General features: G+C 46.0%; 1 protein-coding gene across 2 annotated transcripts in view; it reads right to left on the minus strand.

Annotated features, from left to right (window-relative positions):
• The window catches only part of XPO6 (exportin 6), a 55,998-nt gene that overhangs the window by 14,764 nt on the left and 24,086 nt on the right, over nt 1-17,148 (minus strand). Inside the window, exons 7-12 of one of the 2 annotated variants that reach the window (XM_032704158.1) lie at nt 11,402-11,855; nt 8,190-8,316; nt 7,049-7,158; nt 4,127-4,235; nt 3,275-3,364; nt 1,208-1,277 (exon numbers count right to left, since the gene is read on the minus strand). In XM_032704158.1, coding sequence (XP_032560049.1) covers nt 1,208-1,277; nt 3,275-3,364; nt 4,127-4,235; nt 7,049-7,158; nt 8,190-8,316; nt 11,402-11,855 — 960 coding nt within the window. Of the gene's footprint in view, nt 1-1,207; nt 1,278-3,274; nt 3,368-4,126; nt 4,236-7,048; nt 7,159-8,189; nt 8,317-11,401; nt 11,856-17,148 lie in introns of both variants that reach the window. The other variant, XM_032704157.1, reaches the window with a different exon arrangement.

A 17,148-nucleotide genomic window follows, 5' to 3' on the forward strand; every position in this document is an offset into this window, starting at 1 on the left:
TTCCAACTGCTCTGACAACACTTCAAATTCCTCTTTAAAGGCTGATAAAGATGTTCCAAGCTCTTTCAGCCTTTTATACCTTTATTTTCTTCTATATGATATTAATACCTACACAAACAGGTTATCTGTTTGGTTATCTGCTGCCATCAGAAGTGATCCCAGCCCTGGAGAAAGTGGTTATCCACATTCCCTCTGCTGGCTACGGTTCCAGTGATCCAGCAGCACATTTGGAACAGTGAACTTGCTTCTAATGTGATATGTGTTATGTATTTTCATATTTCTCAGATACAAGAAACAATCCAATAACTAGATCTGCCAGTCTTCTTGCCCACACAGTCCTCCTGCTGCTCAGGTGTGGATATCTGGGCTCAAACACTCCAGAACTTTCACTAAAAAAACATGTTCTGTAACACCACCTTTCAAAGAAAATCAGATTTTCTTTCCACTCACTATATTTAATCTCAGATTAAGCTTTCAGCAACAACCCCTCAATTTTGTGCCATCAACACCAAGAACTGTCTGGACACAATCCTGTGCCAGGTTCTCTGGGATGACCCTGCTTGAGCAGGGAGGTTGGAGCAGGTGACCCACTGTGGTCCCTTCCAGCCTGATCCATTCTGGGATTCTGTGCTACAACCCAGGGCTGAATCCACACCTGCATCTGAGCTGCTGCTCCTGATCCAGCAGTGAACAGGGTGGTGCCACAGCACTAAAAGCCTGCACATTGCTTATCCTAGGGCTGAAATGATCCTAAAAGTGGAAGTATTTTTTTCAGAACTGCTCATACAACAACTGCCATTCTGCCATGTGCAGCAGCACTGAAAACGTGACAAATTCCTTTACTGGTCACACCAGAAAATTTCAATATTACTTTAAGCTACCTTAATATCCCTCATGCAGATCTCACTACTATTGCTTTCCTTATTTCTCAGGAAGGAGCTGCAGTATTTGATGTTGCACACCTGCTCTTAACACACCCGGTATCTTCATTTCAAGTACTAGAACAAGGAAAGAACCATACCAATAAAGGGAAATCACATTATTAGGTTTTTGTCTGCTGCTGGAGTTTAACTACTGAGCCATTACACACCACATGTGTTCAGATCCTCAATGAAATATGGAAGAGGAAACATCAAAGGAGGTCTGGAGTGTTTCTGCAATCATCAGTCAAAGAGTGAAGATCAGAGTGTTGCACAGTGATTATTACCTGTCCCTGAAGTGACCACGAACTGCTGGAGCCCCAGATACACTTCCAAGTTATCCTGCAGAACCGGAAACTAGAAGAGACAAGAAACGAACGTGATTTTGGGGCCTGGCAGACAGTTCACACCCAACTACTGATTACTCTGTCAGAGCAGAGTTTTCTGATTTCTCCCTAGAGCCTCCACACAGACATTAGGAGGAAGGTCAGGTTGCTGGGGCTCTGCACTGATCCTGCATCCCACAGCTTCCCAGGTCTTGGCAGCTGTCAAGAGAACAAAGATCACCACCCTGAAGGCAATTCTCTGTGGCAGCTCTCCTTTTCCCACAAATACCAGCCATCAGCCTATCAAGATAATGGTCTGACAAGTGGGAGTAAGGGCACAGCATGTCACCACTAGGAATATACAGCTGGATGTACAACCCAGCCCAAAGTGAGCAGAGGAATGGCAGAGTCTGTAGTGCAGTCAGTCTGTGCTGAATCCACTTCACCTGGATGTATCAGCTCTCAGAATGAAGCTCTCAAAATACTATGCAACCAGAAAGTTGAGCTCAGTGCCTCTGACAGAGTAGAGAAAGGAAGCAGTGCAGCACTCTGCCAGCAAGCTGCAGGCTACATCAGCTGAAACTCCATAGGGAAAACAGCCAAGGGAGCAAACAGCATAGTCCTTGTGCATCCTGCTGTGGGAACAGTGTAAGTCCAACTCCATCGCTCAAGAGTGACAGCAAACATGCCAGGTCCTTGTGATACTTCAGCTGAAGAACATTTTTCAGCCCTTTCAGTCTGGCTCTAATTTCTATAGCCAAAAGTCACCACATTCAAAGCAGTTGGTTTTATGGAAGTTGACTCCATCAGCAGAAGGAGCTGCAGCCCTTCCTTGCCCAGCAGGGGACAGAGTAATGGCAACTTGCTGTCCACTGTTTTAACTATTTGCTACTGATGGTCTGCATCCCACAGCCCTGCAGACACTGTGAAAGCACTGTGACCTGCTTGAGAACCTCCCACATCACCCAGTACAACAAGAATGAACAATGCAGGGCTCAGGAAAGCTCTCCCTGCCCAGTTTCCAACATGCTGTGCCTAATTAACAGTGGAGTGTCTTTGTATAACTGCTCGAGGGGAACTATTTAAAAACCCAGTGTTTTCCTCATGTGAATGTGTTACTCCAAGGAAGCCACATATGCTCTCCTCCATCTGACCCATATGTTCCCTGAACACTCCCTCTGTTTGTGCCTCCTGCTGGCTCACATTGTGCCACCACCCTGCACAGCACTTTCTACTTTTGCTCACTACTTCAGAGTTTCTAGTGTTTACTTTCTTAAATAAAAATATCAATTAAAAAGGCACTTCAGGTCAGGCATCAGCTCAGTTTTCTCTGCTTCTTGGGAACATGGTTCAGAGGCCAAGGTGTGTGGTATCCCCAGCAGAATTAATGCACTTGAACTGAGATCCCACTGCCCTTTCTCCTCATCCAGCAAAAACACAGTGACTACTCTGAATTTTGGACTACATTTACAGCCTCAAGATCTCCTCATCAAAAACTGTTGTGATGCTACAAACCCAGACAACTTTTACACCACCAAAGTTAATGACAGCAGCACTGGCTGCAGAGAAGCACTTATCCACGTTTACTAGATCTACTTCCCAGTTGTCCCAGGCACTCTCTTCAGCATTTATATCTACCCTTTCATTTAAACAAAGATTCCACTCCTCTTCAAACCCTGATAATGACACTCATCTGCCCAATTCACAGGCTGCCTCCAAGATAAAGGCCAAGATAAACAGCAGGGAGGGGCTGCTGCCAAATGTTTGCACTTTGAGAGATGAGACTCTCTAAAGAGCTCAGTGTTCAGAAAGTTGGACTTAGACAGGCACTGGAGTACTCTCTTCAAAACACACCAAGAAATCCAACGAAACATTTTTTCCCCTTGCCAAGCTTTGCATCCAAACCCAAATTTCCCTACTTTTCTTGGCACTGAGGCATCTATCAAACAGCTTGCAACAAGCTCCAACAGTTGGTGCTCATTTCACACGGGACTTCTGGCCTGGATAACTACTCAGATAAGTACTTACGAGTGTGGAGAAGGCATGAGTTGGCAAGAGCTCCATGACTTTGGCCACCACTTCCAAGCTCTGGCGCAAGTACCGCTGCCACTCCGTCTGCTGCTGCGGGGAGAGACACCGAGGTAAGGACAGCACTGCCAAAGGGAACAGAGCTCTGGGGACACTGGGAGGGCCTAATGGATCCTTGGGACTAGAGAGCTCCATGCCAGACCCTGGCTTATGGGGACACCCAGATACTGAACATGGGATTCGAGACGTCTGATGGAGAATAATTTGCCAAGCTGTGTTTGGGGCGTGTGTTTCCCTGGAGTGACACGGCACAAGGTCTCACTCCCAGAGCACAGCCACTGCTCAGATGACAAACATCTGTTCTGCAGCACAACCTGCCCCTCCAGGGCTCTGGCCTCATCCATTTGGCCACCTACTCCACTTTTACATTGATCAGTGTTAAGATGATCTTTACCAATACCAGTTTAGGAGAAATAAGCTTAAACAAAAGCACCAACGATATCTACAGGTTCAAGCTTTTGTCTCAGAGGTATTTCATCATTTAATTTCCACAGCAACCAGACATGGAACCTAATGTCTCTGACAGTCAGAACATAAGGATTTGTATTTCCCTCCCCCATCGGAACCAAGTTAAAATCAAAGGTTGTATCTTAGTGTGACTTTAAGGACATTTTTTTCAGAAGCATTTCAAGCTGTTTTACCCCTCAAACCCCACACAAAATGGAGAGAAGAAGTGGCCGTGTGACTTTGTACTCCAAAGTACAAGGTCTGGGAAAGACATTCCAGGTGCTAACAGTGCAAGAGTTAATATGTGGACCTGCAGCTTAGTCATTGTTCAGCTGTGCTCCTTACATCATCATCTAGTGTCTCGTCATCCAGCTCCTCCAGCTGTGCCTGGTTATACCTGAACTGGATCCGATTCAACACCTCTGTCAGCAACAGAACCAAGGCATCTTCGTACCTACAACCATGGAAGGACAGAGAAAGAGTTCAATAAAACCCCTCCAGCAAAAGAAATATGTATAACAGAGGACAGTAACACCAGGCAGCTCCTGGGATTAAGGGTATCAGGTAATTTAAGATCACAAGGAAAGAGCCTTGATAATACCTGATATCTCTCTGCCTCTGAAAGAGAAAGGAAGGACTCTTAGCAACAGAAGCAGCCCCAGAGTTCAAAACAAGAAAGGTGGGAGCAGCTTGCCAGGAATAACAACAGATGTCCATGAACAGGAGGAACCAAAAGCCTGAGCTGCTCCTCGGCAGCCTCTGCTCTCTGGGCACTGAGTGAGGAGCAGATGGACCAGGGCAGTTATTGCTGCCACCCCAAGGCTGTGTGTGCTGCTATCCCCCTTTCCCTACACTTTTGATGAAGGAATTCAGGCCTCTGTGCTCTGAAACAAAGCCAGCACTTTTCCTGCTTTAGTACTGTAACACTAAAGGCACGTCACTGAAATATCCCTTCATGTCTGGGAGCCAGGAAGCTGGTACAGAGCACACGAGCCCCTCCTCCTCACTGAAAATAATGCCAAGCTGCAAAATCAGCACAGAGCCACCTGAGCATGCAATAACTCCTGGTGCCACAACACCAAAGTTTGGGATTTCAAGGGGGGTTGGTTTGATTTTTGTTCTGAAAACCCCCTTTCTCAAAGCAGGTGGGGTCTGATAAAAAAGTCCTACTCTTTTCTATGGTAAATCAGGTTGGAAAATCAGGCAAAGACTAAGAGAGATTCAGAGCATGATGCAAACGAAGTGCCAGCCCTGTCAGCTGTGTCACCACCAGACAGCTGAAAGCTCTGTGCAAGGTGGTGTAACCCTGGATTTGGCAGCTTCTCCAGGAGTAAAAGTCGTGGCGTGTACAAAATGCAAAGTTTCTAAACCACAGAACAGGAAATTTCATCTGTGCTCCTGTGATGTAACCACTTCCAGACTGCCCAGCTCAGCGTTCACACGGCTCAGGGAGTGCAAGGAGCTGGAGCTGTCACTAAGGGCAGGTAGCTCTGACAAACAGCACCAGCCCCAGCCACTTACAAGCCTTTTTCATTTATTTTGCAGCCTCACCTATCCCCTAGAGATGCTATTTGTCACAGTTTTCTCCATAACAAGTCGTTTGATAGGAAGACAATGAGCATCCCACGTGGATGAAGAGGAGCAGAACACGAGGGCTGAGAGCAGCAAATTAGGAACAAATCATAAAGCTCAAACACAAACACCTACTTCTCAAGAAACTAAAACCCCACACTTCCCATGCTGAAAGGAAGTGCTGTCTGGTGTAAGGTAGTTCCACGTTTCTTTGTGGTTATGATGCCATAACCAACTGCTTCTATTTGGTGTGCTCAGCTAAGCTTCCTTCTGCACTTGGTGGAACACAACATGGCACAAGCCATGGTGCTTTTAAACCTCAAAAACCTGAACAAGACACCAGATTTTTAAAGTGACAGCTAAGAGACTTTTATCAAAAGAGAGCCCCCCATTCCAGGATCAGCATCTACAAGGAAGAGGTGTCAACCACTGTTGCAAATAATACACACAACAAGCACTGGGGGTAGCAAGTAGAACTTTCAACTCCCAAACACATCTGTATTTCACAGGAACACATCCTCTATTTAAACAGGAATTTAAAAATCCTAATTAAATAAAATAAATTCTAATTAATTAATTAGTTGTATGAGCTGTGTGAACACTCTACTCACTAACTCACTGAACACTCTGTAGATGACTTACTCTGTGGTCTCCTTCTCTAATGTGTGCTAAAATGTGCTTTAAAATTTCCTAAAATGTGCTCCATTTCTATTTTAGACTACAAAGGTTCCTTCCTCTGGCTGCAAGGTTCACACACAGCACACATAAGTGACAGTTTCTCTACCCAAACTTGCTCGGTTTCAATTCTTTTGAATGAGAGAGAAACACTGAGGTTTACACTTATTACACTTCACCATTTTAGAGACAGAAAGGACTCAACCACAATAGTCTATTCCTCACAGCCCTTGCATGGTGACCATGAAGTCTCTTTGCTGCTGGATTTTTTTGGGAAGCAAAAGGGATCCAGAGGAGAGGCTTGGGCACTTCCTACTGTTTCTCACGCTCCACAACTCTTTTATCACAGAATCACAAAATGGCTTGAAGTGGAAGGGACATTAAAGATCATCTTGTTCCATGCTCCTGCCATGGGCAGGGACACCTTCTACCAGGAGTTTATATCTCCTAATCCCAATTCTTCAGGCACTGCCTACTCTATCCAAACCTCTCATTTGTTTTGTTCTAAACTTTGATGATTACAGCCAGAATTTTAGAATGTATTTATGCAGTTTATTCCCATTAGCTGCCCACATGTCTGGAATTCAGTGTTTCCTTTCTTGGGATGAACTACTGAGAAAATATTCAGCCAACCCATCCCTGGAATGGCTTCATTTCTCCTCTTCCATTTGGATTTGGGCTTCTGAAACATAACTTCCAGAACACAGGACATGTGCCAGCTTGGCCACAGAGCTGAGTGAACATTTCCTGTCACTAATTTTTGACAAATATCACAGCTATTTGAAATCCTTCCCTGTGAGGGTGGTGAGGCCCTGGCACAGGTTGCCCAGAGAAGCTGTGGTTGTCCCATCCCTGGAAGTGTCCAAGGTCAGGTTGGACAGGGCTTGGAGCAACCTGGGCTAGTGGAAGTGTCCCTGCCCATGGCAGGGTGATGGAATGGGATAAGCTTTAAGGTCCCTTCCAGGTCAAACCATTCCATGATTCCATGCTATCACATCCCAGCAGCTTCTGAGCTCTCACCTGTTGAGCACTGCTTCTTTGTCTGCCAGGCGACTTTTAATTTTGCTTGTCAAGTAGTCCAAGAAGAGTGTCCAGATGTCCAAGCAAGAAAAGTAACCTTCATGTGTAGGCTGAAAGACACCACAATTCATAATGAGTATCACGAGCTACGGCAGGATTGATTTCATACAATGAAAATAGGAGTTAACATGTACTTCAATCCATGAGAAGATCTTCTTGCTTTATTGACACATTTCTAGGATGTCACTGGAGAGATTTAGAGCTGTCAAAAGATAACCAAGAGCTTTTGTACAAGGGTAGGAACCCAGGAATTACAAGGCTGGGCTCAGAATTAACCCATTTCAGTGCCTAAATGGGCTCCAGGAGAGCTGGAGAGGGACTTTGGACAAGGATGGGCAGACAGGACAAGGGGGAATGGCTTCCCACTGCCAAAGGGCAGAGTTAGATGGCATGTTGGGAAGAAATTCTTCCCTGTGAGGGTGGTGAGGCCCTGGCACAGGTTTCCCAGAGAAGCTGTGGCTGCCCCATCCCTGGAAGTGTCCAAGGCCACAATGGATGGGGCTTGGAGCAACCTGGGATAGCAGAAGGTGTCCCTGCCCATGGCAGAGGAATGGGATGGGTTGAACTTTAAGGTCCCTTTCAACCCAACCATTCCATGATTCTGTGATTTTATAAAGCTGTTTCCTTGTCATTATTCTTGTGTGTGGGTATATGGGGCTGAGCTGCATTGTGACAGCTCCTACAGCAAGGTAACATGGACCAAAAGCAAAAGGGTTTGCTTTTTTATTTAATACTAGAAGTTACAAGAAAGTCAGAGATTCAGGACAAAGAACAGCATCCCCAAACACAAAACAAGAAAGTTAGAGAGACTCTTCCAGACAGCATTGCCCGTTCCAAGGACTAGAAAAAAATTAAAGCAGAAGCAAAGTTAAACATCAGACAAGTTGTTCTTGCAGGGTAACTACATGTGACCTCTGTTTCCAGCTAAATCCAAGAGCACATGAAGCTATTTCCAAGTCCCCAGTACCACTGAGGAAGTGCCAGTAAGACAAGGTAATTGCTTTTAACTGGGGCAAACAAGCTGGCCCTGCTGAGCAGGACAATAGAACAGGCTGGGAAAAATGATAGTGTAGGGCTGTACCTGATGGAAAGTGTATTTGAACAGCAGTGCCAGGAATTCAACCACTGGGAACTGAGAGTAGGATTCGATCCTCCGTAGGTGGACGCTCACAAAAAGACGGAGAAAATCTGTGAACTTCTCAATGTAGCTACAAAGAAAAGAGAAAACTGAGAAAACGGGGAGGATGCCACAAGGCAATAAAAGTCACTCAAAATCCTTTCACTAGGAAGAAACTTACAATTAACAGCCAGCAGAACAATTGAAATATAAAGCCCTACAACAATTACCTACAGGACGGGCAACCCTTCATTGCTTTAACACCTGAAACAGCAGAAAAGACAGTCCTGCCAAAAGCAACTTTAATATTCACATAAATGTCATTGAGTTCAAACAGGCCTGCAAATAAGCACAATCTCCTCACCCTAGAGAAGTAATTTAATAGCAAAGGTGGTCTTGCTGATGGATGTAGGGTGAGATGAACTGTACCACTGAGGAATCCAGCAGGAAGTTAATGCAGGAATTAGCAATACAAATGTTACATTTACACAAGGTGTGGGAGAGTTGGGAGCTGGAAAGGACAATTCCTTCTGCAGTGCAGCTATGCAAGACTTCCTGAGCTGAGCCCAGGCTTGTGACTGAACTGGGCTATAGAGAAATCTTCCTCCAAAGCACGGAATTAGTCAGTGGATGGACAGAGTGTACGTCCCAAAAGAAACCTGCCACCAAAACTCCAGGGAGTGCAGCAAGAGCACGACCTCAGTGAAGGCACAGAAGGTTCTAGAGGGAAAAAGGGCAAAGCACACAATGGGATGACCTTTTACTGGGGAGTAAGAACACACCCTGCACAACATGAGCTTTATCAAGGTTAAAAACCATCTTCAAATCCATCTATACAGAAAAAGTTTAATACTCCATTGCAGCATCACACACACACACAGTGAGATCTCCAGCAATCCAATGGTAAGTCCATCCTTCCCACTGCAAAAGTATTTCAGGCTTTTCTTTTAAATAAAAGTTGGGCTTAGCAGAGTTTCAGACATGCATAAACAGCCTGGTTTTACTATACTGCCTTGCTCTTCCCTTCTGCAAACTCCTTGGGGTTTTTTTTGGGGGGGGAATCCCCTCTCTTTCTAACAAAAACTCCCTCAAGAGACAGAGGCATTTCCAGCTAACCCAGAGCTGCAGCACTGGTGGTTGTTCTAAGCCTACAAAACCACACACCACTTTGAATATGCAAAAAAGATTCAGTTCCTTTTTTATGTGGCACTGTCTATTTGACAAGAAATCACTGAACACACCTGATCACAGATCAAACACTTCAAAAGTAAATTCAGTAAAAAGAAATAGAGGCCAGACTCAAACACATCCTTCATACTTTTAATTTTTATTTTCTAAACAAGCTGTGACCAGCGAAATTCTTCCTTGCCCTGAGCTCTGCCAGCCCTAAAGCCCCTTCTCCAACCACCGAGCCATTGCTTGGATCCTTAGTAGCCACTTGCCATATTTTGGGATTTTCAAAGCCAAACACAAACAAAGAAAAGGCAGTGTAAGCTTACTCTTTTCTGGGCTAGCTTGGCAGTTCCAAAGTGCTCAGACCACACTGATCCTTTAACAGAACAAAAATAACCAGCACCATGAGAGGAAGGGAAGGAAGGGACCCAGGGCCTGCAGGTTCTGAGGACACCCATCTACTGCAGGTGGTTTCTCCAGTGCCAATTTTGTTCAGGATTTTGTTAGTCCAAGCTAAAGTGACATTTTCACGCAGTAAGTTTAGTTTTGGACATTAAAAAAGACAATGAGAAAAGAAAGCTCCACTCCTCCAGAAGCCAGCTAGGTTTTTCCAGCTTCCAGAACATCTTAGTTCCATCCCTATTTCAGACTTTGGCAATGAACAAACAATTCCTGACACCACCAATCCCTGGGGATAACATCTCTAAGGAGCAGAACATAACGATACTGCAACACCATCTCTGCCAAGGCCAACCCAGCCACAGAACTTCCACTGAAACTGGCCCCAAATGCTGCCTGAGACTTTCCACAGAAGAAAGAACACAGTTAAATATGAGATTGGGGGTTTCCAGGAAAGCTTTTCTGAAGTCCAGATGGGAACTCCTGGATTCTGTGCATATATCTTGTACACAAAAGGTGGCACATTCCTACCCATGTCATTTCTAGGAAGTGAGTGACACTGAAGTCAGAGCAAGTTACTACAAAAATGAGCAAGTAGAATTCCCTCTTAATCCAGATTTGCAATCCCAAAGTTATTTGTGTGTCTGAAGACATGGAAAAAGATTTTTACAGAAGAAACACACGAGTCCTCTCTGCATATGGACCCACAACTTTGTCTAAATGTTTTTTTTTCCTTGTGTGGAAATTTATTTCCACCACCACATACCCATAGTAAGAAACTCAGCACATTCACACAGTTGCAACCTCTTTGTCAATGTCAGCACCAGCCTTCCCTGGCAGCAGCACCAAATCACCACCTCTTCCACCACCCTGCCAACACAAGGGTTCAGCCACTCAGCACAACAGTGAGACAAATCTCACCTTCTCTCCTACAAGCAGGAATATTGGATATAAAAGAGTGGAGCTGTTTCAGGGAACAAAAGATGGCAGTAACTCTCTGGAAAATGAGAATATGCAGCCTTTCAAAGTGCTGCTGCTTCCCTGCTGCCTTCAGCCAAGCATGTGGACAAATTCAGTGGTGAAGCCACTGAACAGAGCTCCCCAAGCTGTATTTTGGTTTAAAAGAAGTAAAAATAAAAAAGAATCAAATATGGTCGTGGCTCAGTGAAGGACAGGAAACCACTACTGTTCTCTTTCAAGTCATGACTGGCAGAATATATCCCCACTTTGTGTTTGAGTTTGGGCAGAGAAGGAGGGCAGACACCGACCAGGAGAGGGGACACTGCAGTGCCTTCACCTCACTGAGCCTCTTCTGTGATGTTACAAAAGGTTCAGCTCTTGTGCCACCACAGACCTGCAGTCAAACAGCATCGAACAGGGGGCAGGGGAGGAAGAGGACAGGAAAGAACACAAACCTGTGCCACCATGGTCCCTCAGCAAAGTCAGCCCCTTACCAAACCTTACCTGTGGGCACCTACCTCTCTGCCCTGCTCCCCTAGCACAGCACTCTGAAAAAAAGGCCATTAGACACACCATGCATGACCACAGAATAATCCAGACAGTCCTTTAGAAAGCACGAGGCCCTGGCACTGGGCTGCTCTCACCTCTCATCCAGCTCCTCCAGCCGGCTCTTCACCGTGTGCGCGTTGTTCTCCTTGGTGATCTTCTGCAGGAGGTAGAAAGTCTGCTGGAACATCCGCAGTAAATACTCCTCGAACTCCATAGGCACACAGTTCTTGGACATGAGTTCGTTGATGCAGGACATGGCCAGGACCCCGAGCCGGCCCCGCTCCTGCCCCAGCACCGAGTTCTGGCTGCTGCCGTTGACCGAAGGCATCTTCCGCGCGCGGGTGTCGCAGCCGAACCGGGCAAAGTGGAAAATGGTGGTGAGGAGGGAGGGGGTGATGCTCGTGGACAGAGGGATCCAGCTGAAGAGGTGTGCCAGGCACTCCAGAGCCAGGGAACAGATATATTCACTGTCTGTATCGAGGATGGGGATTGGCTGGTTCAAGAGTTTGGCTGCACTGGGACTCTGCAACAGGCTGCTCAACAGGTCACCTGAGGGGAGAAACACATGGAAATCAAGGCATGGACACTCATTCTGCCAGTCCCAGCTGGCACAACCAACCAGGGAATAAACTCTGATCAGTTTGCTGGGTTAGAAAGCCACCATTACTTTATTCAGTGCTGGGAGCAGGGGGATAGCTCCACAAAACCTGCATGGCCAGCAACCAAACACACCAGATTATAGTCAAGAAACATATACGTATTTCACCTCTCTTACATATTCATCCTATTCCTGAATATATGCATATATGCTAATTATCTCTGTGGACTTACTTAGATATGAGTAAGGGTCTTTTGAGGGTCTTTGGTGGCCGTTTAGGAACATCCCATTTGCCAGATTTTCCCTTTTATGGTTACAGATCTCCTAATGAAGACCCTTGAGAGTATCTCAAGTACGAGGTCAGGTCATGATGTACCTCTCTTATCATTCTTTGCCCTGACACACAATCCTTGTTCTCAAAACTAAGACATCTGCTAGTACTATCAGTAATCACTGATTTAGGGATCAAACACTATTTTGCTAAAGTTAAAAGAATTTTCCAACATCTTCCCCCCCTGCTGCATAGACTACTTTTTAAAGAAACATAACTTGTTTGGGAACACAGCTGGAAAGCAAAACCCACCAGAGTGTCTGGTTGCCCTGTGCAAGGCCAGGAGCTGGACTTTGATGATCCTTGTGGATCCCTTCCAACTCAGAACACTGCATGAGTCAGCAAGTCACAAAGACTTGGTCTGAGACGAACTGGTGATCTCTGTATTCAGGAATTAGCTTCACACAACCCTTCTGGTCTCACTAGGAAGGACACTCACACAGTATTTTGGAAAACAGCAAAGGTACGGGGTGGATTTTAAAAATCTACTATAAAATTCTCCCCCCTCACAAGGTGGAGCATCCCTGGTGTAAGCTTGGCACCAGTTCTCTGGCACATCCACGTTACAGTGAACCTTGGTAGAGAGGCTTCTGCTTCCCTATGACACTTGTGGGTGATGTAAAGGCAGATGTTCTGGTGTCAGACCAAAAAGCTCCCTCGGTGCAGCACCTTCTCCCAGTGACCAAAACCCCCAGCAGGCACAGACCACACTCCCAGCCTCCAACCACCCCGTGACAAAGGCTTCCCAAGGAAGAGAAAATTCGGAAAAATTCTACACAGCCTCAGGATTTATCCTCCATGACTTTCTCCACTCTCCAACTGAAGTCACAGAAATAGAATATTTGCAATATCCTGTGACAGTTCCACAGCTTCACTACAAAGCTGGTTTGTTTGGGGTATGTCAGTGCTAGTTTCATTTTCTGTCTCCTGCACCCAAACAGGGAACAGAAATAACCTCTGTACTCATCTTCTACATGTCACTCTCTAGGTTCCTACTACACTTCCTCACTCTCAATTCAACAGAACAAAGGTTCTACTTCTGCTGTTACTTACAGGGAAGCCACTCAAACCCCTCAATTGGCTTTACAAAGCTTTCATTGGCACTCTGCACCTACTGATACAGGAGGAGCAGAACTGCAGCCACTACTCGAGGTGCAGCCTTAATTCCACAGAGAACCACAGCAGGTACCTATTTTTGACTGCTACTGATCTGAATTTTCTGTAGAATGATCTCGTGTGATGCTCAGAAGTTAAACCTGCCTGCTCCAGGGTGAGCTCCCACCTCACAGCAAGAGGGCACCATTTCCATCTCCCTCCTCTAACCAATCCACCAGCAACCCAGACACTCCCTTATCCCTGATGGCCTTTGCTTTCTCAAAAGCTTTTAATGAGAATCCTTGTTGAAAATTCTATGGAATCCAAGGGACACCACCAGCCAGGCTGCTCTTCCCACAGATGCTGCCCATAATCTCCAAGCTTCCACCTGCTGGAAACTCTCCTTCCCTCAGGTTGTTCAACACAGTTCTCTTCCTTGCCTACAAACAATCTCTTTAAAAATCTGGCATTTGCTACGCTACAGAATTTGAAGTTCTCAGAAGATCTGAGTGATTCTTTCATGAAAGTGAAGCAACCCAACGAAGAGCAGTACACAAATAAGAAGTATGATTTACTGAGCTGTTTCCAAAGTACCCAAGGGCCTGACTGATGAAGACTCCTCCTAAGTCTCCATTTCTCATCAAGATTGATGTCATACATCAATAAATTCATAACTCCCTGTCATACCTTATCTTTGCTTCTTTCTCCAGAAACCGAAGGCATCACGTGGCTTCGGCTGAATGAGACAACCCTGCACTTTAATCTTTTCCCTGAAGCAGCCCCATGGCGACATTCACACCTCTGCAGATGCTGTAGGGCAGGAGCTGCTCACACTGTGCTTTTACAGACCTCATGGAGTTCAACAAGGCCAAACACAGGTGCTGCACCAGGGTCAGGGCAATCCCAAGCACAAATCCAGGTTGGGGGGGAGGAATGGATTGAGAGCAGCCCTGGGAGAAGGGTCTGGGGGTGCTGGTGGGTGAGGGGCTGGACATGCCCTGGCTGTGTGTGCTGGGACCCAGAAACCCCCCGTGCCCTGGGCTGATCCCACAGCGTGGGCAGCAGGGGAGGGGGGATTCTGCCCCTCTGTCCCCTCAGGTGAGACCCCCCTGCAGAGCTGCCTCAGGATATGGGGGAACCAACAGCACAAGGATGTGGAGCTGTTGGAGAGAGTCCAGAGGAGGCCACAGAGATGCTCCAAGGGCTGGAGCCCCTCTGCTCTGGAGCCAGGCTGGGAGAGCTGGGGGGGTTCACCTGGAGAAGAGAAGGCTCCAGGGAGACCTGAGAGCCCCTTCCAGAGACTAAAGGGGCTCCAGGAGAGCTGGAGAGGGACTGGGGACAAGGGATGGAGGGACAGGACAAGGGGAAATGGCTTCCCACTGCCAGAGGGCAGGGTTAGGTGGGATATTGGGAAGAAACTGTTCCCTGTGAGGGTGATGAGGGCACAGGTTGCCCAGAGAAGCTGTGGCTGCCCCATCCCTGGAAGTGTCCAAGATCAGGTTGGATGGGGCTTGGAGCAACCTGGGATGGTGGAAGGTGTCCCTGTCTGTGGCAGGGGGTGGAATGAGATGAGCTTTAAGGTCCCTTTTAACCCAAATCAGTCTGGGATTCTGTGATTGTTTTAAATGTCAAGCAAACTCCAAATAAAGAGAATTAAAGATTCTCACTTTTTAATCCATTAACACCAGAAAAAAATTCGGTTCTTGTAACTCCCAGCTTTGCACCCAGTTAAATTACTGAAGCTCTGAGTTTAAGGGATTTTAGATGTCTTTGCAAACAAGTGACAAATTTACAGGATCAGCTGCACTCATGCTCAAGGAGAAAAACTCTCAGGGCCTGGCTCTGCAGCACCAAACATTTCTGTTACTCATCTGTTTGCCATACGTCAGTGAATACGCCTAAGGCAGGGATTCATCACAAAATGTGCTATAAATCATGCAAAGACAACATTTGGAAGCTAAGATTATTGCTGAGTAAATGCTAAACTGATGCAATAACTCAAATGTTTTCCAGCATGGGACATTATCAGAATTCCTTTGCTTAAGTGATATCAGAAATGAGTCTGTCTTCAAGTACTATTTAAAACCTGTGCAAGACTTGCAAGGGATCATTTCACTCTGTGCAAAAAAAGCAAGGAAAGGTTTTCCAAGACTCTGAAGAAATTTGGGCTCTGATGGAAGATATTAAACATTTATAAGGACTCTGGAGCTTATTTTGCCTCTTGGAACAGCTCTAATTTCACCTGAATGTATAGAGAAAAGGGTGGGGGCCTCATCTAAGCAATGAAAAAGTTGGAGAGTCACCAGTAAACAGGAGGATTGTGCTGGATGAATGGAGCCCTTCAGGGAACACAGAAAGTGGGCAAGCAGTGGATGAGAGGGAAGCAATTGGTGCTCCTTTTGGAAGTAGTGGAATCATCACCCCTGGAACTGTTCAAAAGCCATGTGGATGTGGCACCTGGGGACGTGGTCTGTGATGGCCTTGCTGGGTTAAAGACTGGACTCAGTCTTAGGGGTCTTTTCCAATTTTAATGATTCCATGAGTCTGTGACTTTAAGAACTTGAAGTACCAACAGTTTTAACATGGAGGGAGTGCTTAAGACATAACACAGAAAAATAAAACAGAGTTTCAAATGAACAGGTTTGCACAGGCAGGACCCAGTGGAACGAATCCTGAACCTCTAAAGGAACTGTCAGTGTGGTCCTGATTCTGAGCAATTATCTTGAAAACACTCTGAGTAAAAAGTTTGTTTGTTTTCCCTGAAAGGGGAGAAAGGAAAGGCCCAGGACAGAAGTGCAGCCTAGTTTCAGTTTGAGAAATACGATCCCAAGTCACGAGGTGAACACACAGGTGGATAAAAGCTGCCTCAGCACAAGCCCCAAGGGACTGAGGGACATCTCAAACAGGCTTCAACGACAACCAGCCCAGACTTTGTTCCACTAGTGCCCTCTCCCAGCACCACTTTCACTACTCCCAAGTGATACTAGAAGCTTTGATCTCTTCTGTTAATATTTCTTGTTCAAACTCTTCCTACCTACAGCAAAATCCACTCCCCTCCCAACCCAGAGAAATATTTATTCCCATTACAGTTTATGTTTTGTATATAAATATAAAAGTGACTTAAGCTCTTCTACAGGAAAGAAGCACTTGAAATTTTGCTCAAACTTCAATGTGAATGTTTTAATACCAACCAAAACATTCACAACAACTGTCTGAATCTGACTGGTGCGACCTGGCCACAGGGAAGTGATCTGCAACTCCTAATTCACTGTTTAAGGTCTCAAACATAAATGAAATGTGTGCCAAGTGCAAGGGTGCAAACATATGTTCTCCACTTTGAATGTAACTAAGAAATAGGTATGTAAATGAGTTTAGATCAGATAAACACCCACACAAAAGCCTAAGAGGAATAGGTAGAAAACAAACTTGCACAGTGGCCTTCTCACTCTCTCCAACTCCCTGACTGGAGGGTGCAGCCAGGTGGGGGTCGGGCTCTGCTCCCAGGGAACAAGGGACAGGAGGAGAGGAAATGGCCTCAAGTTGTACCAGGGTAAGTTTAAATTGGATATTGGGAAAATGTCTTTCCTGAAAGGGTGGTCAGGCACAGGCTGCCCAGGGCTGCGGTGAAGCCCCCATCCCCGGAGGGATTTAAAACCCATGTGGATGTGGCACTTGGGTACACATGCTACTCAGTTGCCAGTCCTCAGGAATGGCTGGATTGATGATCTGAGAGGGCTTTTCCAACCTTAATGATTTCACAATTCCAACTTGCTGGCACTAGAGCATTTTGCACTGACACTCCACAAAGCTTTCTGCCC

Source organism: Chiroxiphia lanceolata, chromosome 16, assembly GCF_009829145.1.
Source record: "Chiroxiphia lanceolata isolate bChiLan1 chromosome 16, bChiLan1.pri, whole genome shotgun sequence".
NCBI lineage: Eukaryota > Metazoa > Chordata > Aves > Passeriformes > Pipridae > Chiroxiphia > Chiroxiphia lanceolata.